This window comes from Salmo salar, chromosome 11 (genome assembly GCF_965601325.2).
Source record: "Salmo salar chromosome 11, fSalSal1, whole genome shotgun sequence".
Classification (NCBI taxonomy): domain Eukaryota; kingdom Metazoa; phylum Chordata; class Actinopteri; order Salmoniformes; family Salmonidae; genus Salmo; species Salmo salar.
In genome coordinates this window covers 117,658,013-117,685,512 of record NC_138301.1, presented here as the reverse complement: position 1 = coordinate 117,685,512, position 27,500 = coordinate 117,658,013, and the positions used below count along the sequence as shown (strand labels likewise).

General features: G+C 43.7%; 1 protein-coding gene across 2 annotated transcripts in view; it reads left to right on the top strand.

The window, feature by feature from the left end:
* dclk1a (doublecortin-like kinase 1a) overlaps positions 1–27,500 on the top strand; it is a 183,435-nt gene that overhangs the window by 85,594 nt on the left and 70,341 nt on the right. For both annotated transcript variants that reach the window (XM_045690206.2, XM_045690208.2), the window contains exon 5: positions 2,109–2,222. In XM_045690206.2, coding sequence (XP_045546162.1) covers positions 2,109–2,222 — 114 coding nt within the window. The remainder of the gene's footprint in view (positions 1–2,108; positions 2,223–27,500) is intronic.

Below are 27,500 nucleotides of genomic sequence, written 5' to 3'. Positions count from 1 at the left end.
CCAGAGTGTTGTTAGAGAGACAGACCAGGGACCAGAGTGTTGTTAGAGAGACAGACCAGGGACCAGAGTGTTGTTAGAGAGACAGACCAGGGACCAGAGTGTTGTTAGAGTGACAGACCAGGGACCAGAGTGTTGTTAGAGTGACAGGCCAGGGACCAGAGTGTTGTTAGAAAGACAGACCAGGGACCAGAGTGTTGTTAGAAAGACAGACCAGGGACCAGAGTGTTGTTAGAGAGACAGACCAGGGACCAGACTGTTGTTAGAGTGACAGACCAGGGACCAGAGTGTTGTTAGAGAGACAGACCAGGGACCAGAGTGTTGTTAGAGAGACAGACCAGGGACCAGAGTGTTGTTAGGAGACAGACCAGGGACCAGAGTGTTGTTAGAAAGACAGACCAGGGACCAGAGTGTTGTTAGAGAGGGACCAGGGACCAGAGTGTTGTTAGAGAGGCAGACCAGGGACCAGAGAGTTGTTAGAGAGGCAGACCAGGGACCAGAGTGTTGTTAGAGAGACAGACCAGGGACCAGAGTGTTGTTAGAGAGACAGACCAGGGACCAGAGAGTTGTTAGAGAGGGACCAGCGAGTTGTTAGAGAGGCAGACCAGGGACCAGAGTGTTGTTAGAGAGACAGACCAGGGACAAGACTGTTGTTAGAGTGACAGACCAGGGACCAGAGTGTTGTTAGAGAGACAGACCAGGGACCAGAGTGTTGTTAGAGAGACAGACCAGGGACCAGAGTGTTGTTAGGAGACAGACCAGGGACCAGAGTGTTGTTAGAAAGACAGACCAGGGACCAGAGTGTTGTTAGAGAGGGACCAGGGACCAGAGTGTTGTTAGAGAGGCAGACCAGGGACCAGAGAGTTGTTAGAGAGGCAGACCAGGGACCAGAGTGTTGTTAGAGAGACAGACCAGGGACCAGAGTGTTGTTAGAGAGACAGACCAGGGACCAGAGAGTTGTTAGAGAGGGACCAGCGAGTTGTTAGAGAGGCAGACCAGGGACCAGAGTGTTGTTAGAGAGACAGACCAGGGACCAGAGTGTTGTTAGAGAGACAGACCAGGGACCAGAGTGTTGTTAGAGAGGCAGACCAGGGACCAGAGTGTTGTTAGAGAGACAGACCAGGGACCAGAGTGTTGTTAGAGAGACAGACCAGGGACCAGAGTGTTGTTAGAGAGGCAGACCAGTGACCAGAGTGTTGTTAGAGAGGCAGACCAGGCACCAGAGAGTTGTTAGAGAGGCAGACCAGGGACCAGAGTGTTGTTAGACAGGCAGACCAGGGACCAGAGTGTTGTTAGAGAGGCAGACCAGGGACCAGAGTGTTGTTAGAGAGGCAGACCAGGGACCAGAGTGTTGTTAGAGAGGCAGACCAGGGACCAGAGTGTTGTTAGAGAGGCAGACCAGTGACCAGAGTGTTGTTAGAGAGGCAGACCAGGCACCAGAGAGTTGTTAGAGAGGCAGACCAGGGACCAGAGTGTTGTTAGACAGGCAGACCAGGGACCAGAGTGTTGTTAGAGAGGCAGACCAGGGACCAGAGTGTTGTTAGAGAGGCAGACCAGGGACCAGAGTGTTGTTAGAGAGGCAGACCAGGGACCAGAGTGTTGTTAGAGAGGCAGACCAGGGACCAGAGTGTTGTTAGAGAGGCAGACCAGGGACCAGAGTGTTGTTAGAGAGGCAGACCAGGGACCAGAGTGTTGTTAGAGAGGCAGACCAGGGACCAGAGTGTTGTAAGAGAGGCAGACCAGGGACCAGAGTGTTGTTAGAGAGGCAGACCAAGGACCAGAGAGTTGTTAGAGAGGCAGACCAAGGACCAGAGAGTTGTTAGAGAGGCAGACCAGGGACCAGAGTGTTGTTAGAGAGGCAGACCAGGGACCAGAGTGTTGTTAGAGAGGCAGACCAGGGACCAGAGTGTTGTTAGAGAGGCAGACCAGGGACCAGAGTGTTGTTCTAATCCCAGGTCTGTTGGGGGAATCACATATTAGAAGAATAACTGTGTTAGCTAGCAGTTGGAAGGAAGCAGGTGCCACCTACTGCTGTTGTGCCCTTGAGCAAGGCTCCTAAAGCATAACTAAAACAGTGTCCTCATTTCTCTTTTTATCTTCTGTTGTTTCAGAGTGTCGTGTGATGAAGTCAATGGCCTATGGTAAAATGTCCTCCCCTCTGACCAACCGGGGTTCTCCTCGCTCTGTTGGCCTGTCCAAACGCAGAAAGTCCCCCGCAGGCTCCGGTAAGACTGCAACACACACACACACACACACACACACACACACACACACACACACACACACACACACACACACACACACACACACACACACACACACACACACACACACACACACACACACACACACTCTCTCTTGTTTCTTTACTGTTGTTGTACTTGTTAAGTAAATGCTGTAAACACTTCAGTCAAACTGAACTTTTTCGTGTCAGCGGACACTGGTCCGGGGACAAGAGACAGTCCTGTAGGATTCTTTCTGTCAAACGGAACCTAAATGAATCTTAACATGTTCTGAACTCTGAACTCTGGGGCCAAGCTCTTTAGGCTAGATAGTGTGTGTTAGTGTTAGTGTTAGTGTGGATGAGTGAGATTGTTTATGAATGTGTTTGTTTAAACGATGTGTTTGTTATTGAATGTGTGTTTGAGTATTTGTGTGTTTATGTGTGCCTGGATCCTGTAGGTGTGTGTATGCCTGTAGGTGTGTGTGTGTGCCTGTAGTTGTTTGTGTGCCTGTAGGTGTGTGTATGCCTGTAGGTGTGTGCTTGTCACTATGAGGATTTCTCACAAGGACAAATACACACTTACATTTTGCCGGTCCCCACGAGGAAAAAGGCTATTTTAGGTTTAATTAAGGATTAGGTTTAGGGTTAGGGTTAGGGTTAGGAGTTAGGATTAGGGTTAGGGTTAGGAGTTAGGTTTAGGTTTGGTCTTTGGGGTTAAGGTTAGGATTAAGGTTAGGTTAATGGTTACGTTTAGGGGTTAGGGAATTGTTTGGTCCCCACAAGGATAGTACAATGTGTGTGTGTGTGTGTATGTGTGTGTGTGTGTGTGTGTGTGTATGTGTGTGTGTGTGTGTGTGGGGGGGGGGGGGGGGATAAGGATTAGGATTAATTAAGGATTAGGTTTAGGGTTAGGGTTAGGAGTTAGGATTAGGTTTAGGTTTGGTTTGGGGGGGTTTATACATGTTCTTGCACTCATGAAAAAGTACTGTTGAATTACTACTCATCACTACTACACCAAACGGACTGGTTTTTATAATGGATTGCTATTGAGATGTGTAGTAAACCTGTAGTGATTTATGTAGTATTTTGTCATGAGTGATAAATTGGCATGTTTCACTACTGGTTAACACTACATATTTCCTACTCAAATCACTACATCATTCTCCCTTATTGACTACTGTGTTTTTAACTTTATTTCACTAGTCAGTTAAGAACAAATTCTTATTTACAATGACGGCCTACCCCGGCCAAACCCAGACGACGTTGGGCCAATTGTGCGCCGCCCTATGGGACCCCCAATCACAGCCGGTTGTGATACAGCCTGGATTCAAACCAGGGTGTCTGTAGTGACGCCTCTAGCACTGAGATGCAGTGCCTTAGACCGCTGTGCCACTCGGGAGGCCAACTACTGAGCTTTAGGGTATCTACTACTTAAAATCAACACACATACCTACAATTCCTACACGTTCACTATTGAATCACTAGTAGTGCTGAGTGATTAGTGCTTTTTGAGTTCGGTTCAGTTTCGGTTCGATTATAAAAAAAAAAAATCACTGTTTTCAATTTCGGTTTGAATTATTTTGGTTTGAATTATTTTGGTTTGAATTATTTTGGTTTGAATTATTTTGGTTTGAATTATTTTGGTTTGAATTATTTTGGTTTGAATTATTTGGGTTGAATGCTGTAACACAAAATAAAACAATGAATAAAAGTGCCATGATGGTAGTGACTGTCCATTACTGTTTATCACTTATTAACCATCATTTATTCACATTACTTTAATCAAATATTTCAGTTGTTGTGTATATTACATTGGTTTTATTTGATGACTTTATTATTTCATTCCAAGTCATCATCTCATCTCTATAGAGCTGCTGCCCGACTTCAACGTAAACAAGGTATACTTTTATGACTGCTGAACACCAACTATCAATCACTTAGACCATGTATTTTTCAGGTAGAGATACCTCGCCAAGCAACAGCTGTCTCTGTATCACCTCATGATCACGATACGTCGCTAAGCAACAGCTGCTCTCTCTATCACCTCATGATCACGATACGTCGCTAAGCAACAGCTGCTCTCTGTATCACCTCATGATCACGATACGTCGCTAAGCAACAGCTGCTCTCTGTATCACCTCATGATCACGATACGTCGCTAAGCAACAGCTGCTCTCTGTATCACCTCATGATCACGATACGTCGCTAAGCAACAGCTGCTCTCTGTATCACCTCATGATCACGATACGTCGCTAAGCAACAGCTGCTCTCTGTATCACCTCATGATCACGATACGTCGCTAAGCAACAGCTGCTCTCTGTATCACCTCATGATCACGATACGTCGCTAAGCAACAGCTGCTCTCTATATCACCTCATGATCACGAAACGTCGCTAAGCAACAGCTGCTCTCTGTATCACCTCATGATCACGATACGTCGCTAAGCAACAGCTGCTCTCTATATCACCTCACAATCACGATACGTCGCTAAGCAACAGCTGCTCTCTATATCCCCTCACGATTGCGCATTCTTGTCTCTTCCATAGCAGGCATAAAAGAAACACAGACCGGACAAGTAGATGCACAATGGATTATGGTCATTGTAGTTAATTACCACGTTTATTGTGCTAAACTATGTAGAATATTGGCCTGTTGGAAACTACAAATCCCTACTATATGGCACAGTTCAGGTTGGAGCTGATGAATCTCTAGAGAAACTACAACTCCCTACTACATGGCACAGTTCAGGTTGGATCTGATGAATCTCTAGAGAAACTACAACTCCCTACTACATGGCACAGTTCAGGTTGGATCTGATTTATCTCTAGAGAAACTACAACTCCCTACTACATGGCACAGTTCAGGTTGGATCTGATGAATCTCTAGAGAAACTACAACTCCCTACTACATGGCACAGTTCAGGTTGGATCTGATGAATCTCTAGAGAAACTACAACTCCCTACTACATGGCACAGTTCAGGTTGGATCTGATTTATCTCTAGAGAAACTGTGCAATGTGCTCATTGAGCTCACAGAATTTAAAATAATTGAACCAATATCATCAGTCAATTAGTTGTTTAAAAATAAAATATATATATATATTTTGGTTAATCGCTCAGCACTAATTACTAGACAATGCCTACATATTACTGCTGTATGCCTACTATCCCTATTGAATTCCTACTTCTATCTGTGTCTGTAGTGTTGTGTTGCTACTGATCACTACTGAATTGGTCCTGATCCTTTTTTCATTTCCTACATGAAACCTTTTGAATTACTATTGAAAACCTTTACTACTGGTTGCCTCTTCAGAATTACTATTGACATTGTCTTGTTTCACTACTGTGTCACTACTACACTAGTGAACATTTTATTTTCTCAAGTTTCTAACTGTAGTTATAAACTGGCTGGTTCGAGCCCTGAATGCGGATTGGCTGACAGCTGTGGTATATCAGACCGTATACCACGGGTATGACAAAACATGTATTTTTACTGATCTAATTACGTTGCTAACAAGTTTATAATAGTAATAAGGCACCTCGGGGGTTTGTGGTATATGGCCAATATACCACGGTTAAGGGCTGTGTCCAGGCACTCTGCGATGCATCGTGCGTAAGAACCTCCCTTAGCCGTGGTATATTGGCCATATTCCACACCCCCTCGTGCCTTATTGTAACGGCCGTCGTTGAAGAGAGTAGACCAAGGCGCAACGTGGTTAGTGCTCATCATGAATTTATTAAAGATAGAACACTTTAAACAAAAAACAAGAAACCGACAGCCAAACAGTTCTGTCAGGTGCAAACCAGAAATTAACTACCCACAAACCCCAAAGGAAAACAGGCTGCCTAAGTATGACTCCCAATCAGCGACAACGATGTACAGCTGTCCCTGATTGAGAGCCATACCAGGCCAAAACAAAGAAATACAAAGCATAGAAAAAAGGACATAGAATGCCCACCCAAATCACACCCTGACTAAACCTAAATAGAGGCATAGAAAAGGCTCTCTCAGGTCAGGGCATGACACTTATTGCTTAATTATATCGTCAAACAACAAATAATAAGCTTATACAAACTGCATTTTTTAATTTGATTAATTACATATTAAATGACATATATACACTCTTTTGTTAAACCATTTGAGGCCTTGTCTTCATTCAGCTTTAACTTAACTATCTTCAGATCCTCTTTTTCTGTTGCAGCTACATTTCTCCACCACGTGTCCTTTAAGTAAACAAATGAAAGTACAAGACACAGTCAATTAAAAGCCATTATCGGCTAACAGAGATCAACTAAGACAACACAGAAAAACATTTCAGAAACAATATTAATCTTATCAACAATGACCTCCGGTCTTCTTATGTCAAGGGTCTCCTTGGCAACAGGTCAAAAGAGGTAAACAGAATGGGTAGGTATACCAATATGAACATACTGTACATTTGCATACAAACACACATACTTATTAGCAAGGATGACGAAAACAGAGGTTATATAGCTACATTTCAATGTGGCTAGCAGGCTACACTCAGTACGTATCTATGACAATGGTTAACGGCTAAGACTGTTTTGGCTAGCAATTTTTTGATGTGGTAAAAAGTTAAATAAATGGCTAAACAACGACATGAAAGTATTTATAAAGCAAAAAGGAAAGTAAAAAAGTTATGAACGACGGGATGGTGAAGGATGAAAGATGATTTACATCCGGGATTGTTAAAAACAATAGCTAGCTAACAACAACCAACCGCTTCCTGTTTTTTCTTCTTCTGATCGCGAAAAGCCGGTGTAGTAAAGCTGTAGTGGTTTGACTACTTATTTACTAGCAACATCAAGTAGTCAAAACACTACAGCTTTACAACACCGGCTCTTCGCGACCACCGAAGAAGATAAAACAGGAAGCAGTTGGTTGTTGTTAGCTGTTTCAAAATCTCTTCCTGATTACTACAGGAAACACTACTGTTTTCCTACTGAACACTGTAACATCACTACCTGATTACGACAGGAAACACTACTGTTTTCCTACTGAACACTATAACATCACTACCTGATTACGACAGGAAACACTACTGTTTTCCTACTGAACACTATAACATCACTACCTGATTACGACAGGAAACACTACTGTTTTCCTACTGAACACTGTAACATCACTACCTGATTACTACAGGAAACACTACTGTTTTCCTACTGAACACTGTAACATCACTACCTGATTACTACAGGAAACACTACTGTTTTCCTACTGAACACTATAACATCACTACCTGATTACTACAGGAAACACTACTGTTTTCCTACTGAACACTATAACATCACTACCTGATTACGACAGGAAACACTACTGTTTTCCTACTGAACACTATAACATCACTACCTGATTACGACAGGAAACACTACTGTTTTCTTACTGAACACTATAACATCTCTACTTGTGTATCTTGAGTAGGGCATAAACTACACATTCACTACACAATCCCTCCCAAGTCTCTACGTAGTCACTACTGCACCAATAGGTTTTGTGTTTTAATAGTTTAGTACTTTTTTGATGAGGGTGCCCTGACAGACCTAGGCGGGCTTGTGTTTATCCGTGTATTAGTGTTCATGCTGGTGATCAACTGCGTCCCAAATGACAGCCTATTCCATTTTGTAGTGCACAATTTTTTACTAGAGCCCTATGGACCCCCATCAATAGTAGTGCACTACAAAAAGGGAATAGGGTGCCATTTGAGATGACGCCATGATGATTTTCTCCTCTGTGTCTGAGTCAACACTGCAGCTGATGAACAACTGCATGAAGAACTGTCTGGCACTGTGTGTGTGTGTGTGTGTGTGTGTGTGTGTGTGTGTGTGTGTGTGTGTGTGTGTGTGTGTGTGTGTGTGGTGTGTGTGTGTGTGTGTGTGTGTGTGTGTGTGTGTGTGTGTGTGTGTGTGTGTGTGTGTGTGTGTGTGTGTCTGCCAGTGCATACATGAATTCAAATTGAGAGCGAAAGAGGAAATGAGAGACGGATCGAGGGGGAGAGGGAGAGAGTGTGGGAGAGAGGGGAAGAGAGAGGGAGGGAGTGAGGATGAGAGGGAAAGAGGGTAGAGAGGGAGGGAGGGAGTGGGTTGGTGACTCAATCCTGCAGATTCTCACAAACTAGCAGTCTGTACCCGGCATAGGGTTGGGTTACAGCAGTCTGTACCCGGCATAGGGTTGGGTTACAGCAGTCTGTACCCGGCATAGGGTTGGGTTACAGCAGTCTGTACCTGGCATAGGGTTGGGTTACAGGAGTCTGTACCCGGCATAGGGCTGGGTTACAGCAGTCTGTACCCAGCATAGGGTTGGGTTACAGCAGTCTGTAATGGCATAGGGCTGGGTTACAGCAGTCTGTACCCGGCATAGGGCTGGGTTACAGCAGTCTGTAATGGCATAGGGCTGGGTTACAGCAGTCTGTACCCGGCATAGGGCTGGGTTACAGCAGTCTGTACCCGGCATAGGGTTGGGTTACAGCAGTCTGTACCCGGCATAGGGTTGGGTTACAGCAGTCTATACCGGGCATAGGGTTGGGTTACATCAGTCTGTACCCGGCATAGGGTTGGGTTACAGCAGTCTGTACCGGGCATAGGGTTGGGTTACAGCAGTCTGTACCCGGCATAGGGTTGGGTTACAGCAGTCTGTACCCGGCATAGGGTTGGGTTACAGCAGTCTGTACCCGGCATAGGGCTGGGTTACATCAGTCTGTACCCGGCATAGGGTTGGGTTACAGCAGTCTGTACCCGGCATAGGGTTGGGTTACAGCAGTCTGTACCCGGCATAGGGCTGGGTTACAGCAGTCTGTACCCGGCATAGGGTTGGGTTACAGCAGTCTGTACTCGGCATAGGGTTGGGTTTCAGCAGTCTGTACCCGGCATAGGGTTGGGTTACAGCAGTCTGTACCCGGCATAGGGTTGGGTTACAGCAGTCTGTACCCGGCATAGGGTTGGGTTTCAGCAGTCTGTACCCGGCATAGGGCTGGGTTACAGCAGTCTGTACCCGGCATAGGGTTGGGTTACAGCAGTCTGTACCCGGCATAGGGTTGGGTTACAGCAGTCTGTAATGGCATAGGGTTGGGTTACAGCAGTCTGTAATGGCATAGGGTTGGGTTACAGCAGTCTGTACCCGGCATAGGGTTGGGTTACAGCAGTCTGTACCCGGCATAGGGTTGGGTTACAGCAGTCTGTACCCGGCATAGGGTTGGGTTACAGCAGTCTGTACCCGGCATAGGGTTGAGTTACAGCAGTCTGTACCCGGCATAGGGTTGGGCCATTCAGACAGTAGTGCTCGTGTGTGTTTGCGTACGTGCATGCCTGTGTGTGTGTGTGTGTGTGTGTTTACATGTTTGTGCATATGTTTGTTTATGTGCGTGCTGATCTGTGTTAATGCACGTGTAGTTGCTTTGCTATCCTCCATATTGCATCACGCCCAATACAAAAAATACTATTATAAATAGGAGTATAAATATCTTCCTCCTGTATGATGACTGTTTTCTCTGAAATGCTTATCGGTTTGACCTATTGTTGTGATGAGAGAGAAAAGCTAGAGAGAAAAGCTAGAGAGGAGAGAGAGAGAGAGAGAGAGAGAGAGAGAGAGAGAGAGAGAGAGAGAGAGAGAGAGAGAGAGAGAGAGAGAGAGAGAGATGTTATCGCAGGTGCAGCGAAATGCTTATGTTTCTAGCTCCAACAGTGCAGTAATACTTAACAATACAAAACAATACAAACAAAAGACAGCGAGAAAGAGACGGATAGACAGAATGGTGGGGAGAGAGTGACAGATAGACACAGAGTAGGTGGTAGAGAGAGAGTGGGGGAGAGAGAGAGAATGGTGGGGAGAGAGTGACAGACAGACAGACAGACAGACAGACACAGACAGACAGACAGACAGACAGACAGACAGACAGACAGACAGACAGACAGACAGACAGACAGACAGACAGACAGACAGACAGACAGACAGACAGACAGACAGACAGACAGACAGACAGACAGACAGAGTGGGGGGAGAGAGAGAGACAGATAGACAGAGAGTAGGGGAGAGAGAGTGTGTGGGGGGGAGGGGGAGAGAGAGACAGGTAGACAGAGAGTGGGGAGGAGGGGAGAGAGAGAGAGACAGATAGACAGAGAGAGAGAAAGAGTGTGGGGGGAGGGGGGAGAGAGAGACAGATAGACAGAGAGTGGGGGAGAGATAGACAGGGGATAGACAGGGGGAGAGAGTGTGGGGGGGGGGGGGGGAGAGAGACAGATAGACAGAGAGTGGGGGGAGAGAGAGAGTGTGGGGGGAGGGGGAGAGAGAGACAGATAGACAGAGAGTGGGGGGAGAGAGAGAGGGGGGAGGGAGAGTGGGGGGGAGAGAGAGACAGACAGAGAGTAGGGGGGAGAGAGAGAGGGGGAGAGAGACAGATAGACAGAGAGTGGGGGGAGAGACACAGAGATGGACATAGCAAGTGAATAGGTTCTGTGAAGCCTAGATGGACATAGCAGGTGAATAGCTTCTGTGAAGGCTTGATGGACATAGCAGGTGAATAGGTTCTGTGAAGGCTTGATGGACATAGCAGGTGAATAGGTTCTGTGAAGCCTAGATGGACATAGCAGGTGAATAGGTTCTGTGAAGCCTAGATGGACATAGCAGGTGAATAGGTTCTGTGAAGCCTAGATGGACATAGCAGGTGAATAGGTTCTGTGAAGGCTTGATGGACATAGCAAGTGAATAGGTTCTGTGAAGCCTAAATATGTTTTGCTGATTTACATAGTTCAGGGAGCGAGTTATCATTTGTAATATGATTGGATCAAACTGTTTTAGAAGAGCCGGCTGTTTGGGAGTCGGAGTGTGTGTGTGTGTGTGTGTGTGTGTGTGTGTGTGTGTGTGTGTGTGTGTGTGTGTGTGTGTGTGTGTGTGTGTGTGTGTGTGTGTGTGTGTGTGTGTGTGTGTGTGTGTGTGTGTGCACGTGAGAGTGAGTTGCTGTGGAAACGCGGAGCAGAGAGAGCATGTGGAGACAATCGCGACGACCATATATGGAGCTGGTTTCCTGTTTAGCAGTCTGGTGGAACACTGCGATAATGGTACTGCTTTCTGATTGGTGTCAGACAGGCAGAATGTTAACAGGTTCTAAGAACTGGCTGGGTTCCATGCTGAGGTTCTGTCTGTCTGGGTTAGAGCTAGGCAAAATGGACCAAAAGCTATATGTGACCGACCGGCTTGATTCGGTCTTACGTAGCAGCATTTGAAACTGTGTTTTTTTACATTGGATAAAAGTGGAGACTCAGAGCTACAAAATGGTATATCATACACTACAGTTGAGGAACAATGGGAAAGTAATTGTGCTATGAAAATGTATAAACTTGCAGCCCCCACTCTTGAGAAAATGGCCTTCGAATGTTTTGGTACACCTACTGGAGAGTTCTTCTTTGTCTACATCCATTCAGCATAGTTCACACCCTCTTAAGCCTTAGCCCCACCCATCTCTTTAATAAGGGTTCACATGTAAGGTCATGTGCTAAACAGAGTGAGTACAGTAGTGTACTGAACAACCAAAGATTACATGACTAAAGGCTGGTTTATACTACGTCTATTGACATGTCTGTAGACAGTTGTCGTAGTGACATCCTGAACATTCTCTTGTCATCCGACATCAAACTTGTTGTTGTCGTTATGAAAAAGTATAAACCCCAAAACGGCATGACATCAGCTGCCTGGTGGTCCAAAATAGGTGGATTTTAACACCAATATACCCATCCATATAAAAATGTATTTAGTAAATGTCAATCTAGTAAATCTGGCAACTAAAAGCAACTTTCTAAACAATGTTTTGGTTTGTTTCTAGCTTGTTAGTTAGCTAGCTAGCATTAAGTTAAGTTCGCTGGCTAGCCAGTTCATATATTTACTGTACAGTATCATAGCTGACAACATCTTAACTTAAGCACATTTTTATTCATTATTACGTGAAAATAAACTCACAACAAGATCATTATTTACAGGTTAGTTGGAAGCTACTTACAGAAAATAGCTTATGGTTGTGAGTTTGACGAATTAAAAGCAGGGCATTCTACCAGAGAATTTGAGAACTTGGACACTTTCTCATTGGCCTAATGTTATATCCTAATCTGACTTTGGTGCAGGTCATGTTGTTCTTCACATTACCGTCTCTGGTAAGCACACACTATATCAAATTAAATCAACGTTTATTTGTCACATGCACAAGTCATAATGTTACTACCATGCATGCATCTGCAGGTAGCTAAAGCTAACCAACTCAGTTCAATGTTGGCTAGCCAGCTAACATAAAGCTCTAACTAGCAATGCAAATGGCTTTCTTAGATACGAATAATATAATATTATTATACACGTAACGTTAGCGAGCCAGCCAGCCAGCTAACGTTAGCTAGCGAACAGTACGCTTTAACTTGCAATGAAAACTACTTTCTGACAAAATGTGAAACTTATAATACTGGAACATGTAGCTAGCTAGACTCTCATACCCATATACATGGATTAACTATTCACCCTCTCTGTCACCATGGTTTCCCTTAGTTTGAAGATGTAATCCGGAGACAGGTATTTTATACAACAGCTTCTGTATGTTCTCTTTTCGACTCCCTCCGCATATTTGCAATCCAACGCTAGAATTTTCTCCATCTCCTTAGCTATCATACTCTGCTTCCACTGGGTATTTCACTGATTTCAAAACAGTCAACTTCTTCCGTGACAACAACACTGTTGATCGCCGTTTCAGAAGACTATACAATGTCTGGTTCAATGAAAATGTTTTGACCTAAATCAGGGATTTCCTCATCGTCTGATTCATTTTCAGAGTAAGAGAGAGACAACATGGCACGATCGTCCTCCAGAAAGAGGAGAGCATTAGCAACACTTTTGCAGTTCTTTGTGATGTCTTTCAAAAAAGCTGCATTAGAAAGGATGATCTACACATACTGAGCAGCTCATGTTATAGTCAGTGGCATGCTACATGGTAGACCAATCCGAACTCATCTCTCGGCATGTCCAGCCCATCCATTATCTCAGCCAATCATGGCTAGCAGGAAGGTTCCTGTCTTTTTCTGTGGCTAAACCAACTGGGCTCGTAATTTAACTATTGTATTCATATTTACAGATGGCATACACATTTGTTATTAAGGCACATGGAAGTCCACAAGTTCCAGAAGGAATTTCTGCCAAAAAACACATTTTGATAAAAAAAAAAAAAAAAGTCCTTTGAAGTTGTGACGTGCGACATACGCCTAGTTTCCTGAAACAAGTCACATATCATGATAAATTCACTGAATTATCAGAATGACGATAAATTGAACGATAAGTTTACACCAGTTACTTTATGTTACCCTTAAAACTACTACAGCTACTATCAGTTTGGGTTCCATTCTCAGGTTCTATATCAGTCTGGGTTCCATTCTCAGGTTCTACATCAGTCTGGGTTCCATTCTCAGGTTCTATATCAGTCTGGGTTCCATTCTCAGGTTCTATATCAGTCTGGGTTCCATTCTCAGGTTCTACATCAGTCTGGGTTCCATTCTCAGGTTCTATATCAGTCTGGGTTCCATTATCAGGTTCTACATCAGTCTGGGTTCCATTCTCAGGTTTTATATAATTCTGGGTTCCATTCTCAGGTTCTATATCAGTCTGGGTTCCATTCTCAGGTTCTATATCAGTCTGGGTTCCATTCTCATCTCCTATATCAGCCTATGTTCCTTTATCAGGTTCTATATGAGTAGGTTCCATTCTCAGGTTCTATATCAGTCAAAGTTCCATTATCAGGTTCTATATTTTCTGGGTTCCATTCTCAGGTTCTAAATCAGCCTAGGTTCCATTCTCAGGTTCTATTTCAGTCTGGGTTCCATTCTCAGGTTCTATATCATTCTGGGTTCCATTCTCATCTCCTATATCAGTCTCTGTTCCATTCTCTGGTTCTATATCAGTCTGGGTTCCATTCTCATCTCCTATATCAGTCTAGGTTCCATTCTCAAGTTCTATTTCTGTCTGGGTGCCATTCTCAGGGTCTAAATTACGTCTGATGTTCATTTCTCAGGGTCTTAGTCAGTCAGTATAACATTCTCAGTTTCTATAGTGAATTGGTTTAAACATTCTCAGGTTCGGTGTTTCGTAGACAGCTGTTACTGTCTGAGGTTGGAGACTGAAATAGCTGCTGTGATACTGGACTGAAATGCATCATATAACTGAAATAGTTTCTGTGCTCTATACCTGCCCTTGTGTTCTCTCTACACGGAGAGAACAGACTTAGAGGGTTATCTCCAAACCTTCAGCCTGGAAAACAACCTTTTATTAACACTGATGATATTTTTTAAACAGGTTAATTTAATGCAATCCTATATACACCCACAGTCTCTACCTCTTTCTGTCCCTCCTTCCCTCTTCCTCCCTCCATCTCTCCATTTCTGTCCTTCCCTCTCCCTCCTTCCATATATCTCCATTTCCCTCCTTCCCTCTTCCTCCCTCCATCTCTCCATTTCTGTCCTTCCCTCTCCCTCCTTCCATATATCTCCATTTCTCTCCTTCCATCTCCCTCCCTCCATCTCTCTCTCTCTCTCTCTATCTCTGTGTGCATGCACGTGTGCGAGTGTGTATTTGTGGGTCATCGTACAGCATCTTCAGAACTGCTGAATTACACCCACAATGCATCATGTTCCCCCAGACTTCCTCCATGTCTGTCTGTAGTTCAGAGGATGGGCGTACATTTTCATAAATGCCTTACTATACTTCATTCCCAAACATTCTGTGAATTTATTAAAAGGTGAAAATGACCATATCTAAGTGCTCGCATGTCAGAAAATGTTAAAGAAAATGTCATATTCTTCCTGGGGGTATAAGATTTCACGTTGCTAAAACGCTGTCAGTTCCATTTTAATGTGGCTGTATACCCAGTTCTAGAGTTCCAGGAGGCCTAGAACTGTACCATTGGAACCTATGGAATGGAACAGAATTCTGAGAAACAATGGAATGGAACAGAATTCTGAGAGACAATGGAATGGAACAGAATTCTGAGAGACAATGGAATGGAACAGAATTCTGAGAAACAATGGAATGGAACAGAATTCTGAGAGACAATGGAATGGAACAGAATTCTGAGAGACAATGGAATGGAACAGAATTCTGAGAAACAATGGAATGGAACAGAATTCTGAGAGACAATGGAATGGAACAGAATTCTGAGAAACAATGGAATGGAACAGAATTCTGAGAGACAATGGAAAAAGCGGAAGTCTAGCAATGTGTACAACATTCTAAATGTATCACTTATAATGGTCCAGTATGGCTCAGTTAGCAGCGCCAGGATCATGTGTTCAATTCCCACTGGGGTCGCATATACTAATACAAAAATGTATCCACTCACTGTACCGTAAGTCATACTGGATACAAGTGTGTGTTAAATGGCTATATTAATCTGCAATATTTCATTTCCACCTGAATTGACTAAGAGGTCTGTGTCTGTCTGTGTGTGTGTGTGTGTGTGTGTGTGTGTGTGTGTGTGTGTGTGTGTGTGTGTGGTGTGTGTGTGTGTGTGTACCCCACCTGGTGCCCACTGACTCTGGCTCCTCTTGCGTGAGCAGATACACTCACTACCACAGATGAGACCTCTGTATGGTGTTTGTGTCATGGTTGTTTCAGTTTCATCAGATAGAGAAAGTAATCAATACGGTGCTCCCTCCCCCCTCCCTCCCCCCTCCCTCCCTCCCTCCCTCCCTCCCTCCCTCCCTCCCTCCCTCCCTCCCTCCCTCCCCCCTCCCTCCCTCCCCCCTCCCCAGGGCCATGTGGTGTGATACACAGTTAAATGGTTTATCAGTAGAGCTGTGAGTTAGGGCTCATCACTCACCTTTCTGATAGGAGCAGAGGATATCAGGGAAGAGGAGAGGAGATGGGAGGAGAGGAGAGGAGAGGAGAGGAGAGGGGGAGAAGAGGAGAGGAGAGGATATCAGGGAAGAGGAGAGGAGAGGAGAGGAGAGGAGAGGAGAGGAGAGGAGAGGAGAGGAGAGGAGAGGAGAGGAGAGGAGAGGAGAGGAGAGGAGGAGTGGGGAGGGGAGGGGAGAGGAAGAGGAGGAAAGAATAAAAGAGGAGTCTAATACTGAGATATCGTCTCACACATTCTCTCTCATCTTGTCTCTCTATTTCTCTCCATCATCTCACTCTCTCCCTCTCTCATCTCTCTATCCATCGCTCATCTTTCTCTATCCCTCCCTCTCTCTTTTCTCTCTCTGTAATGGGAAGTTCGACTCTTTTTGCTGACGGATCTTTTCAACTCGTTCAGTCAAAAGAACAAGTCTTTATACTCTTTTCGTTCAATTGATTCAGTAACGCCCAGAGCTTGTAGGACCTGCTACTGGCGAACGATGGACTAAACCTTCCAAAATAATCATGATTCGACAAGCCTCGCGTTCACCATACGGGGCTTATTGGAGCTGTCATTTTGTGACTGAGACTTACAAAAGTGTGCTTCGAACAATGTAGCATACAGTCGTGGCCAAAGGTTTTGAGAATGACACAAATATTTATTTTCACACTCTGCTGCCTCCGTTTGTATGATGGCAATTTGCATATACTCCAGAATGTTATGAAGAGTGATCAGATGAATTGCTATTAATTGCAAAGTCCCTCTTTGCCATGCAAATGAACTAAATCCCCCCAAAACATTTCCACTGCATTTCAGCCCTGCCACAAAAGGACCAGCTGACATCATGTCAGTGATTCTCTCGTTAACACAGGTGTCAGTGTTGACGAGGACAAGGCTGGAGATCACTCTGTCATGCTGATTGAGTTCGAATAACAGAACTGGAAGCTTCAAAAGGAGGGTGGTGCTTGGAATCATTGTTCTTCCTCTGCCAACCATGGTTACCTGCAAGGAAACACGTGTCGTCATCATTGCTTTGCACAAAAAGGGCTTCACAGGCAAGGATATTGCTGCCAGTAAGATTGCACCTAAATCAACCATTTATCGGATCATCAAGAACTTCAAGGAGAGCGGTTCAATTGTTATGAAGAAGGCTTCAGGGCGCCCAAGAAAGTCCAGTAAGTGCCAGGACCGTCTCCTAAAGTTGATTCAGCTGTGGGATCGGGGCACCACCAGTACAGAGCTTGCTCAGGAATGGCAGCAGGCAGGTGTGAGTGCATCTGCACGCACAGTGAGGCGAAGACTTTGGTGGATGGCCTGGTGTCAAGAAGCGCAGCTAAGAAGTCTCTTCTCTCCAGGAAAAACATCAGGGACAGACATATTCTGCAAAAGGTACAGGGATTGGACAGCTGAGGACTGGGGTAAAGTCATTTTATCTGATGAATCCCCTTTCCGATTGTTTGGGGCATCTGGAAAAAAGTTTGTCCGGAGAAGACGAGGTGAGTGCTACCATCAGTCCTGTGTCATTCCAACAGTAAAGCATCCTGAGACCATTCATGTGTAAACATAGCCATGAATAAAGAATGGTACCAACAAATCCACCAGGAGCAACTTCTCCCAACCATCCAGGAACAGTTTGGTGACGAACAATGCCTTTTCCAGCATGATGGAACACCTTGCCATAAGGCAAAAGTGATAACTAAGTGGCTCAGGGAACAAAACATCGATATTTTGGATCCATGGCCAGGAAACTCCCCAGACCTTAATCCCATTGAGAACTTGTGGTCAATCCTCAAGAGGCGGGTGGACAAACAAAAACCCACAAATTCTGACAAATTCCAAGCATTGATTATGCAAGAATGGACTGCCATCAGTCAGGATGTGGCCCAGGAGTTAATTGACAGCATTCCAGGGCGGATTGCAGAGGTCTTGAAAAAGAAGGGTCAACACTGCAAATATTGACTCTTTGCATCAACTTCATGTAATTGTCAATAAAAGCCTTTGACACTTATGAAATGCTTGTAATTATACTTCAATATTCCATAGTAACATCTGACAAAAATATCTAAAGACACTGAAGCAGCAAACTTTGTGAAAATTAATATATGTGTCATTCTCAAAACTTTTGGCCATGACTGTACATTTGTGACTGCTAGGCATACAAATAAGAGTATTTCTTGATACCTTTGACATGAGTTCTAGTTGCGGTCGCAACTGGACTAGATTGCAAACAAATGTTGGTGGAATGCAATTGGTTGGCTGCAGTGCATGAGAGCGATAAACACAATATCTTTCTGCAGCAGCCAAACGATTCCTTCTGGACTTTGTACATACAGGCTGTGTTTGTTTTGGTTCTGGTTTTGATTTTTGTCCATCGATAACTTTCAATGATTAATTACATTACATTTGTATCTGCCAAGGCTGCAGCTACTCTTCCTGGGGTCCAGCAAAATTAAGGCAGTTTATACAGTTTTAAAAACATTACAATACATTCACAGATTTCACAACACACTGTGTGCCCTCAGGCCCCTACTCCACCACTACCACATATCTACAGTACTAAATCCATGTGTATAGTGTGTATGTTTTCGTGTGCATGTGTCTGTGTCTATGTTTGTGTTGCTTCACAGTCCCTGATGTTCCAGAAGGTGTATTTTGACCTGTTTTTTAAATCTAATTTTACTGCTTGCATCAGTTACTTGATGTGGAATAGAGATCCATGTAGTCATGGCTTTATGAGGTACTGTGCGCCTCCCATAGTCTGTTCTGGACTTGGGGACTGTGAAGAGACCTCTGGTGACATGACTTTTGGTGTATGCATGGGTGTCTGATCTGTGTGCTAGTCGTTTAAACAGACAGCTCTCTGCATTCAACATGTCAATACCTCTCATAAATACAGGTAGTGATGAAGTCAATCTCTCCTTCTCGTTGAGCCAGGAGAGATTGACCTGCATATTATTAATATTAGCTCTCTGTGTACATCCGTGCGGGCCTATTCTGAACCAATTACAATTTTCCTAAGTCCCTTTTTGTGGCACCTGACCACACAACTGAACAGGTGCAGCAAAACTAGGGCCTGAAGGACCTGCCTTGTTGATAGTGTTGTTAAGAAGGTAGAGTAACGCTTTATTATGGACAGACTTCTCCCCATCTTAGCTACTGTTGTATAAACATGTTTTGACCATGACAGTTTACAATCCAGGGTTACTCCAAGCAGTTTAGTCACCTCAACTTGCTCAATTTCCACATTATTTATTACAATATTTAGTTGAGGTTTAGGGTTTAGTTAATGATTTGTCCCAAATACAATGCTTTTAGTTTTGAAAATATTTAGTACTGACTTATTCATTGCCACCCATTCTGAAACTGACTGCAGCTCTTTGTTAAGGGTTGCAGTGATTTCACTCACTGTAGTAGCTGACATGTATAGTGTTGTGTCATCCACATACATAGACACACTGGCTTTACTGAAGGCCAGTGACATGTCCTTAGTAAAGATTGAATAAAGAAAGGGGCCTAGACAGCTGCCTTGGGGAATTCCTCATTCTACCTGGATTATGTTAGAGAGGCTTCCATTAAATAACACCCTCTGTGTTCTGTTAAACAGGTAACTCTTTATCCACAATATAGCAGGCAGTGTAAAGCTATAACACATATGTACTTCCAGTATCAGACTATGATCAATAATGTCAAAAGCCGCACTGAAGTCTAACAAAACAGACCTCACAATCTGTTTATCATCAATTTCTCTCAGCCAATCATCAGTCATTTGTGTAAGTGCTGTACTTGTTGAATGTCCTTCCTATAAGCATGCTGAAAGTTTGTTGTCAATTTGTTTACTGTAAAATAGCATTGTATCTGGTCAAACACCATTTTTTCCAAAAGTTTACTAAGGGTTGGTAACAGGCTGATTGGTTGGCTATTTGAGCCAGTAAAGGGGGAATTATTATTCTTAGGTAGCGGAATGACTTTTGCTTCCCTCCAAGCCTGGGGGCAGTGGTGGAAAAAGTACCCAATTTTCATACTTGAGTTAAAGTAAAGATACCTTAATAGAAAATGCCTCAAGTGAAAGTAACCCAGTAAAATCCTACTTGAGTAAAAGTCCAAAGGTATTTGGTTTAAAATATACTTAAGTATCAAAAGTGAAAGTATAAATAATTTCAAATTCCTTTTATTAAACAAACCTGACAGCACGATTTTCTTATTTTTTAAATTCATGGATAGCCAGGGGCACACTCCAACACTCAGACATAATTTACAAACAAAGCATTTGTGTTTAGTGAGTCTGCCAGATCAGATGCAGTAGGGATGACCAGGTATTTTCTCTAAGTGCCTGAATTAGACTATTTTCCTGTCCTGCTAAGCATTCAAAAATGCAACGAGTACTTTTGGGTGTCAGGGAAAATGTATGGAGTAGAAAGTACATTATTTTCTTTAGGAATGTAGTGGAGTAAAATTAAACTTTGTCAAACATATGAAAAGTAAAGTAAAGTACAGATAACCAAAAAAAAACTACTTCGGTATTACTCTAGTATTTTTTTTTACAACACTGCCTGGGGGCACACACTTTCCAGTAGGCTTAAATTAAAAATATGGCAAATAGGAGTGCCAATATTGTCCTCTATTATCCTCAGAAATGTTCCATCCAGTGAAACAATCATTAAAGTTGTTGGCAATATCAGTTGGTTTTGTGATTCAATGAATGATGGATCTGAGTTTGCCTTTTTTCCCCAAAATGTCATTTAAGGTGTTCCAAAGCTTTTTACTCTCATGCTTTAAATCAAATAAAAGAATCTTAATGTTATTTGTCACATGTGCCGAATACAACAGGTGTTCGTCACCTTACAGTGAAATGCTTACTTACAAGCCCTTAACCAACAATGCAGTTTTAAGAAAAATAAGTGTTAAGAAAGTATTTACTAAAATAAACTGAAGTCAAAAATAAATAAATAAAAAATAGAAACGAAGAAAATAGAAAAATACCAAAAAATTAAAGAGCAACAATAAGATAATAGTAACGAGGCTATATACAGGAGGGTACCGGTACAGAGTCAATGTGCGGTGGCATTGGTTAGTCAAGGTAATTGAGGTAATATGTGCATGTAAGTAGAGTTATTAAAGTGACTATGCATAGATAATAACAGAGAGTAGCAGCGGAGTAAAAGAGGGGGGGGGGGGGGGAATGTAAATAGTCTGGGTAGCCATTTGATTAGCTGTTCAGGAGTCTTATGGCTTGGGGGTAGAAGCTGCTAAGAAGCCTTTTGGACCTAGACTTGGCGCTCTGGTACCACTTGCCATGCGGTAGCAGAGAGAACAGTCTATGACTCGGGTGGCTGGAGTCTTTGACAATTTTTAGGGCCTTCCTCTGACACCGCCTGGTATAGAGGTCCTGGATGGCAGGAAGCTTAGCCCCAGTGATGTACTGGGCCGTTCACACTACCATCTGTAGTGCCTTGAGGTCGGAGGCTGAGCAGTTGCCATACCAGGCAGTGATGCAACCAGTCAGGATGCTGTCGATGGTGCAGCTGTAGAACTTTTTGAGGATCTGAGGACCCATGCCAAATCTTTTCAGTCTCCTGAGGGGGAATAAGCTTTGTCGTGCCCTCTTCACGACTGTCTTGGTGTGTTTGGACCATGATAGTTTGTTGGTGATGTGGACACCAAGGAACTTGAAGCTCTCAACCTGCTCCACTACAGCCCTGTCGATGAGAATGGGGGCGTGCTCGGTCCTCCTTTTCCTGTAGTCCACAATCATCTACTTTGTCTTGATCACGTTTCTTAGGCAGAGGTTGTTATCCTGGCACCACATGACCAGGTCATAAATGTGTCAAGTGCATCGTCTGTTTTCTCCTCATTAGACATCATGGACCAACACATTTTATTTACATCAACAACATAGAAATCACTACAAAACGTATTTATTGTATGACCTCTTATACACTAAACATGAATAATTATCAGATGTACTGTAGACCTTTCCTGTCTTCAAGTGACCAAATGTCCCTCTGGTGGCCTCAACAGTGGAATGTTATTCGTATTATTCACAATTTCATGATTAATAATCATTGTAAAAAAAAATACAAAACGGACGCAAATTCAGTGTTTCTATGTCAAACGGTTTTGTTATATTTCAGTCTTCTGTGATGTATATAAAGTGTAATATTGAGATGCAAACTCAATATTGAATACATTTCAACTCTATATCTGACATGGTACAGGTGTCTTCTTTTCTTTAAGCCCATAACCATGTGTGTGGGGTGTATACTGTTGTTTCAAAGTAGATTTGTTTAAGACTACCAAGAAACACTCTGTGTGACCCTGATTTAGCCCACTGCAGTAATTAAACATGTCTTCTGTATAATGCCTGCAGCATGATCTGTTTTCCTGCGTGCACATACTACAGTTTGTGGTCGGAGCTTGTCTCTGTATTTAGCGAGTATTAAACTTGCTGTAGGATTTATTGCGGCCAGCAGGTCAAACAAACAACTGGTCAGTAAAAAGAGTCATTCAAAAAGAAAGAATCATTCGTGAACTGCACATCACTACTCTTCTTTTTGAACGACTCTTTTTACTGACCAGTTCTTTGTTTGACCTGCTGGCCACAATAAATCCTACAGCAGGTCAAACAAATAACTGGACAGTAAAAAGAGTCGTTCAAAAAGAAAGAATCGTTTGTGAACTGCACATCACTACTCTGCATCATACAGTGTAAAGTTAACAGAGACTGCAGATGGTGTTAGAGAGTGTTATTCATCACTTCAGACACAAGCCTTCACCAACAGTCATTATTACCATTATTACCATAATATTATCATACCACACTGTTATACTCTGATATGGGTGGTGTGGTCAACATGCTAAAGGAGAGGGGATGAGAGGAGAGGAGAGGAGAGGAGAAGAGAAGAGAGGAGAAGAGAAGAGAGGAGAAGAGAAGAGAAGAGGGGATGAGAGGAGAGGAGAGGAGAGGAGAAGAGAAGAGAGGAGAAGAGAAGAGAGGAGAAGAGAAGAGAAGAGGAGGGGAGAGGAGAGGATAATTGTCTGGGAAAGGGAAAGGGAATACCTAGTCAGCTGTACAACTGAATGCCTTCACCTGAAATTTGTCTTCCGCATTTAACGCGACCCCTCTGAATCAGAGTCTGTTCTTGGTAAAAGAGCATCAGTGCAGTGAGGTAACACTAGATAGCCTTCAGTATTCAACGTTTGTCCAGGTCCCCAGGACATCAGGAGATGCCTTCAATACCGGCCACTAGAGGCAATGTGAGCATCTATTACCATCTAGTAGGGAGATGCCTTCAATACCGGCCACTAGAGGCAACATAGAGCACATATTACCATCTAGTAGGGAGATGCCTTCAATACTGTCCACTAGGGGCAACGTGAGCACATATTACCATCTAGTAGGGAGATGCCTTCAATACTGTCCACTAGGGGCAACGTGGAGCACGTATTACCATCTAGTAGGGAGATGCCTTCAATACCGGCCACTAGAGGCAACGTGAGCACATATTACCATCTAGTAGGGAGATGCCTTCAATACTGTCCACTAGGGGCAACGTGAGCACATATTACCATCTAGTAGGGAGATGCCTTCAATACTGTCCACTAGGGGCAACGTGGAGCACGTATTACCATCTAGTAGGGAGATGCCTTCAATACCGGCCACTAGAGGCAACGTGAGCACATATTACCATCTAGTAGGGAGATGCCTTCAATACTGTCCACTAGAGGCAACGTGAGCACATATTACCATCTAGTAGGGAGATGCCTTCAATACCGTCCACTAGAGGCAACGTGAGCACCTATTACCATCTAGTAGGGAGATGCCTTCAATACTGTCCACTAGAGGCAACGTGAGCACATATTACCATCTAGTAGGGAGATGCCTTCAATACCGGCCACTAGGGGCAACGTGAGCACCTACTACCATCTAGTAGGGAGATGCCTTCAATACCGGCCACTAGAGGCAACGTGAGCACCTACTACCATCTAGTAGGGAGATGCCTTCAATACCGGCCACTAGAGGCAACGTGAGCACCTACTACCATCTAGTAGGGAGATGCCTTCAATACTGTCCACTAGGGGAACGTGAGCACCTACTACCATCTAGTAGGGAGATGCCTTCAATACCGTCCACTAGGGGCAACGTGAGCACATATTACCATCTAGTAGGGAGATGCCTTCAATACTGTCCACTAGAGGCAACATGAGCACATATTACCATCTAGTAGGGAGATGCCTTCAATACCGGCCACTAGAGGCAACGTGAGCACATATTACCATCTAGTAGGGAGATGCCTTCAATACTGTCCACTAGGGGCAACGTGAGCACCTACTACCATCTAGTAGGGAGATGCCTTCAATACTGTCCACTAGGGGCAACGTGAGTTTCCTACAGTGCATTCGGAAAGTATTCAGACCCCTTGACTTTTCCCACATTTTCTTACCTTATAGCCTTATTCTGAAATTGATTAAATAAATACAAATCCTCAGCATTCTACAGACAATACCCCATAATGACAAAGCAAAGAACAGGTTTTGATGACATTTTTGCAAATGTATTAAAAGTAAAAAACAGAAAATCATCCATTAAATAAATATGCTGACACTTTCTATGAGACTCAAAATTGAGCTCAGGTGTATCCTGTTTCCATTGATCATCCTTGAGATGTTTCTACAACTTGATTGGAGTCCACCTGTGGTAAATTAAATTGATTGGACATGATTTGGAAAGGCACACACCTGTCTATATACAGTTGAAGTCACACTTAGGTTTGAGTCATTAAAACTCATTTTTCAACCACTCCACAAATGTCTTGTTAACAAACTATAGTTTTTGAAAGTCGTTTAGGACATCTACTTTGTGCATGACACAAGTCATTTTTCCAACAATTGTTTACAGACAGATTATTTCACTTATAATTCACTGTATCACAATTCCAGTGGGTCAGAAGTTTACACACAATAAGATGACTGTGCCTTTAAACAGCTTGGAAAATTCCAGAATATGATCTCATGGCTTTAGAAGCTTCTGATAGGCTTATTGACATCATTTGAGTCAATTGGAGGTGTACCCGTGGATGTATTTCAAGGCCTACCTTCAAACAGTGCCTCTTTGCTTGACATCATGGGAAAATCAAGAGAAATTAGCCAAGACCTCAGAAAAACATTGTAGACCTCCACAAGTCTGGTTCGTCGTTAGGAGCAATTTCCAAATGCCTGATGGTATCACGTTCATCTGTACAAACAATTGTATGCAAGTATAAAAACCATGGGACCACACAGCCATCATACTGCTCAGGAAGGAGACGCATTCTGTCTCCTAGAGATGAACGTACTTTGGTGCGAAAAGTATAAATCAATCCCAGAACAACAGCAAATTACATTGTGAAGATGCTGGAGGAAACAGGTACAAAAGTATCAATATCCACATTAAAACGAGTCCTATATCGACATAACCTGAAAGGCCGCTTGGCAAGGAAAAAGCCACTGCTCCAAAACTGCCATAAAAAAAGCCAGACTACGGTTTGCAACTGCACATGGAGACAAAGATTGTACTTTTTGGAGAAATGTCCTCTGGTCTGATGAAACAAAAATAGGACTGTTTGGCCATTATGACCATTGTTATGTTTGGAGGAAAAAGGGGGAGGCTTGCAAGCCGAAGAACACCATCCCAACCGTGAAGCACGGGGGTGGCAGCATCATGTTGTGGGGGTGCTTTGCTACAGGAGGGACTGGTGCACTTCACAAAATAGATGGCATCACGAAGCAGGAAACTTATGTGGATATATTGAAGCAACATCTCAAGACATCAATCAGGAAGTTAAAGCTTGGTCACAAATGGGTCTTCCAAATGGACAATGACCCCAAGCATACTTCCAAAGTTGTGGCAAAATAACTTAAGGACAACAAAGTCAAGGTATTGGAGTGGCCATCACAAAGCCCTGACCTCAATCCCATAGAAAATTTGTGGCAGAACTGAAAAAGCGTGTGCGAGCAAGGAGGCCTACAAACCTGACTCAGTTACACCAGCTCTGTCAGGAGGAATGGGCCAAAATTCACCCAACTTATTGTGGGAAGCTTGTGGAAGGCTACCCGAAACGTTTGACCCTAGTTAAACAATTTAAAGGCAATGCTACCAAATACTAATCGAGTGTATGTAAACTTCTGACCCACTTGGAATGTGATGAAATAAATAAAAGCTGAAATAAATCATTCTCTCTACTATTATTCTGACATTTCACATTCTTAAAAGAAAGTGGTGATCCTAACTGACCTAAAACAGGGATTTTTTTACTAGGATTAAATGTCAGGGAATGTATTTGGCTAAGGTGTATGTAAACTAACTAATCTAATGTCTATATAAGGTCCCACAGTTGACAATGCGTGTCAGAGCAAAAACCAAGCCATGAGGTCGAAGGAATTGTCCTTTAGAGCTTCGAGACAGGATTGTGTCGAAGCACAGATCTGGGGAAGGGTACAAACAAATGTCTGCAGCATTGAAGGTCCCCAAGACATTGAAGGTCCCCATCCATCATTCTTAAATGGAAGAAGTTTGAATCCACCAAGCCTCTTCCTAGAGCTGGCTGCCCGGCCAAACTGAGCAATCAAGGGAGAAGGGCCTTGGTCAGGCAGGTGACCAAGAACCTGATGGTCATTCTGACAGTGCTCTTGAGTTCCTCTGTGGAGATGGGAGAACCTTCCAGAGGGACATCCATCTCTGCAGCACTCCACCAATCAGGTCTTTATGGTAGAGTGGCCAGACGGAAGCCACTCCTCAGTAAAAGACACATGACAGCCTGCTTGGAGTTTGCCAAAAGGCACCTAAAGACTCTGGTCTGATGAAACCAACTCTTTAGCCTGAATTCCAAGCATCACATTTGGAGGAAACCTGGCACCATCCTTACGGTGAAGCATGGTGGTGTCAGCATCATGCTTTGGGGTTGTTTTTCAGCAGCAGAGACTGTGAGACTAGTCAGGATTGAGGCAAAGATGAACAAAGCGTTCCTTGATGAAAACCTGCTCTTGAGTGCTCAAGCCCACCTTTCAACAGGACAACCACCCTAAGCACATAGCCAAGACAACATTTTACTTTTAGTAGACACTTATCCGTTTTCATACTTTTTTTCATATGGGTCCCCCGTGGGATTCAAACCCATTACCCTGACATTGCAAGCACCATGCTCTACCAACTGAGCTACATGGGACCGCAGGAGTGGCTTTGGGACAGGTCTCTGAATGTCCTTGAGTGGCTCAGCCAGAGCCAGAGCCTTAACTTGAACCCGATCGAACATCTCTGGAGAGACCTGAAAATAGCTGTGCAGCAACGCTCCCCATCCAACCTGACAGATCTTGAGAGGTTCTGCAGAGAAGGGAGAAACTCCCCATATGCACGTGTGCCAAGCGTGTAGTGTCATA